This window comes from Alexandromys fortis, unplaced genomic scaffold, assembly GCF_014885135.2.
Source record: "Alexandromys fortis isolate MF-2015 unplaced genomic scaffold, M_Fortis_MF-2015_v1.1 scaffold_57, whole genome shotgun sequence".
Taxonomy (NCBI): Eukaryota; Metazoa; Chordata; class Mammalia; order Rodentia; family Cricetidae; genus Alexandromys; species Alexandromys fortis.
The window spans coordinates 4,340,491-4,342,036 of NW_026067941.1; the positions used below are offsets into that span (position 1 = coordinate 4,340,491).

Here is a 1,546-nt window from a genome sequence, read left to right on the forward strand (position 1 = left end):
CTTATAAGAAGGGAAATTAAGGCACCCCCTCCACTATTGCTTAGAATCTCTTCTTTAACAAACAGCTTCTCTGGGGAAGTACAAGGCACAATTACTTCCTATGTAAAGGGGTTTGTTTCCCTTTGAATTCTCTGATAGTTGAAGGTCAATGACATATTTTTTGCCTTGTCCTATATTGTTTTACAATGCTTCTAATGGCCCCGCATGAGTGCCCCTTATCTCAGCTGGTCCGCCCGAGACCCCCTGAGCGGGAACCCTAGTCCCCCGCGTGGCCCCATTTCCACTCCGACAAGATGAAAGAAACGATCATGAACCAGGAAAAACTGGCCAAGCTGCAGGCACAAGTGCACATTGATGGGAAAGGAACTGCTCGCAGAAAGAAGAAGGTGGTTCACAGAACAGCCACAGCAGATGATAAAAAACTGCAGTTCTCCTTAAAGAAGTTAGGGGTGAACAATATCTCTGGTATTGAAGAGGTGAACATGTTTACAAACCAAGGAACAGTGATCCATTTTAACAACCCTAAAGTTCAGGCGTCTCTGGCAGCAAACACCTTCACCATTACAGGCCACGCTGAGACAAAGCAACTGATAGAAATGCTTCCTAGTATTCTAAACCAGCTTGGGGCAGATAGTCTGACTAGTTTAAGGAGACTGGCTGAAGCTCTGCCCAAACAATCTGTGAATGGAAAAGCACCCCTTGCTACTGGAGAGGATGATGATGATGAAATCCTAGACCTGGTGGAGAATTTTGATGAGGCTTCTAAGAATGAGGCAAACTGAACGGAGGGGACTTCTGAAGAAGTGACTCTTGCAGAAGTTACAGGAGCTGCTATTTTATATCATGGCTGCTTTTTAAAGGTCTTTTGTTTATGGATCTGATCAAATCTAGATCGCTAATATTTGTAAGCCCAAGCCCCTTGGACACTGCAGCTCTTTTCAGTGTTTGCTTAAACACAATTCGTTCTTTGCAGCAAATTAAGCTGAAGAAGCCTGGGAATAAAGTTTGGGAAAGGGTTAATAAAATTCTTTGCCTAGTTAAAAAAAAAACAATGCTTCTAATGCTTTTTTGCATAAATATAATATTTTCTTATTTTAAATTTGCCAAGACTATTTTAAACTTCATTTGCATGTATGCAAATAATTAGTGCTTTGCTGTGTTAATATTAGGATAGAAAAATAGTTAATAATTAATTCTTTCATATCTCAAAATCACCTGCAGGGTGTGCTAAGATGCTATTAGATACAGCATTTCAGATGCAAGTGAAGTATGTTAGGAATATTGTCCGCATTGTGAAATATATGTTGATTAAAGATTATCATAAGCATTGGACCCAAAGGGACAGCAGCAGTATGTCATGGCACTGATAGATGGCTGGCTGCCTTTGGTCTGTATTACTGTCTTTCCTCATTGCTGGCATGAAATACTGGACAGAAAGAACTTGAGGAAGGATTATTTTCCTCATGGTTCAGAGGGTATGGTCTATCTGAGAGGACAAGGCAGGTGTGATGGTTAAAGTCAATTGTCCACTTGACACAACCTAAAA

The 1,546-nt window shown here is 40.8% G+C and overlaps 1 protein-coding gene across 2 annotated transcripts; it reads left to right on the plus strand.

The window, feature by feature from the left end:
• Nucleotides 1–204: 204 nt before the first annotated feature.
• LOC126505270 (transcription factor BTF3-like) lies at nt 205–920 on the plus strand. 2 transcript variants are annotated; one of them, XM_050148058.1, is made up of 2 exons: nt 205–368; nt 477–920. In XM_050148058.1, exons 1-2 carry the CDS (start codon nt 294–296, stop codon nt 780–782), a joined length of 381 nt encoding a protein of 126 aa, XP_050004015.1. In that variant the 5' UTR covers nt 205–293; the 3' UTR covers nt 783–920. The 2 variants fall into 2 exon arrangements, with proteins under 2 accessions (XP_050004015.1, XP_050004014.1); XM_050148057.1 differs by having other exon boundaries at nt 260–912.
• Nucleotides 921–1,546: the final 626 nt, after the last annotated feature.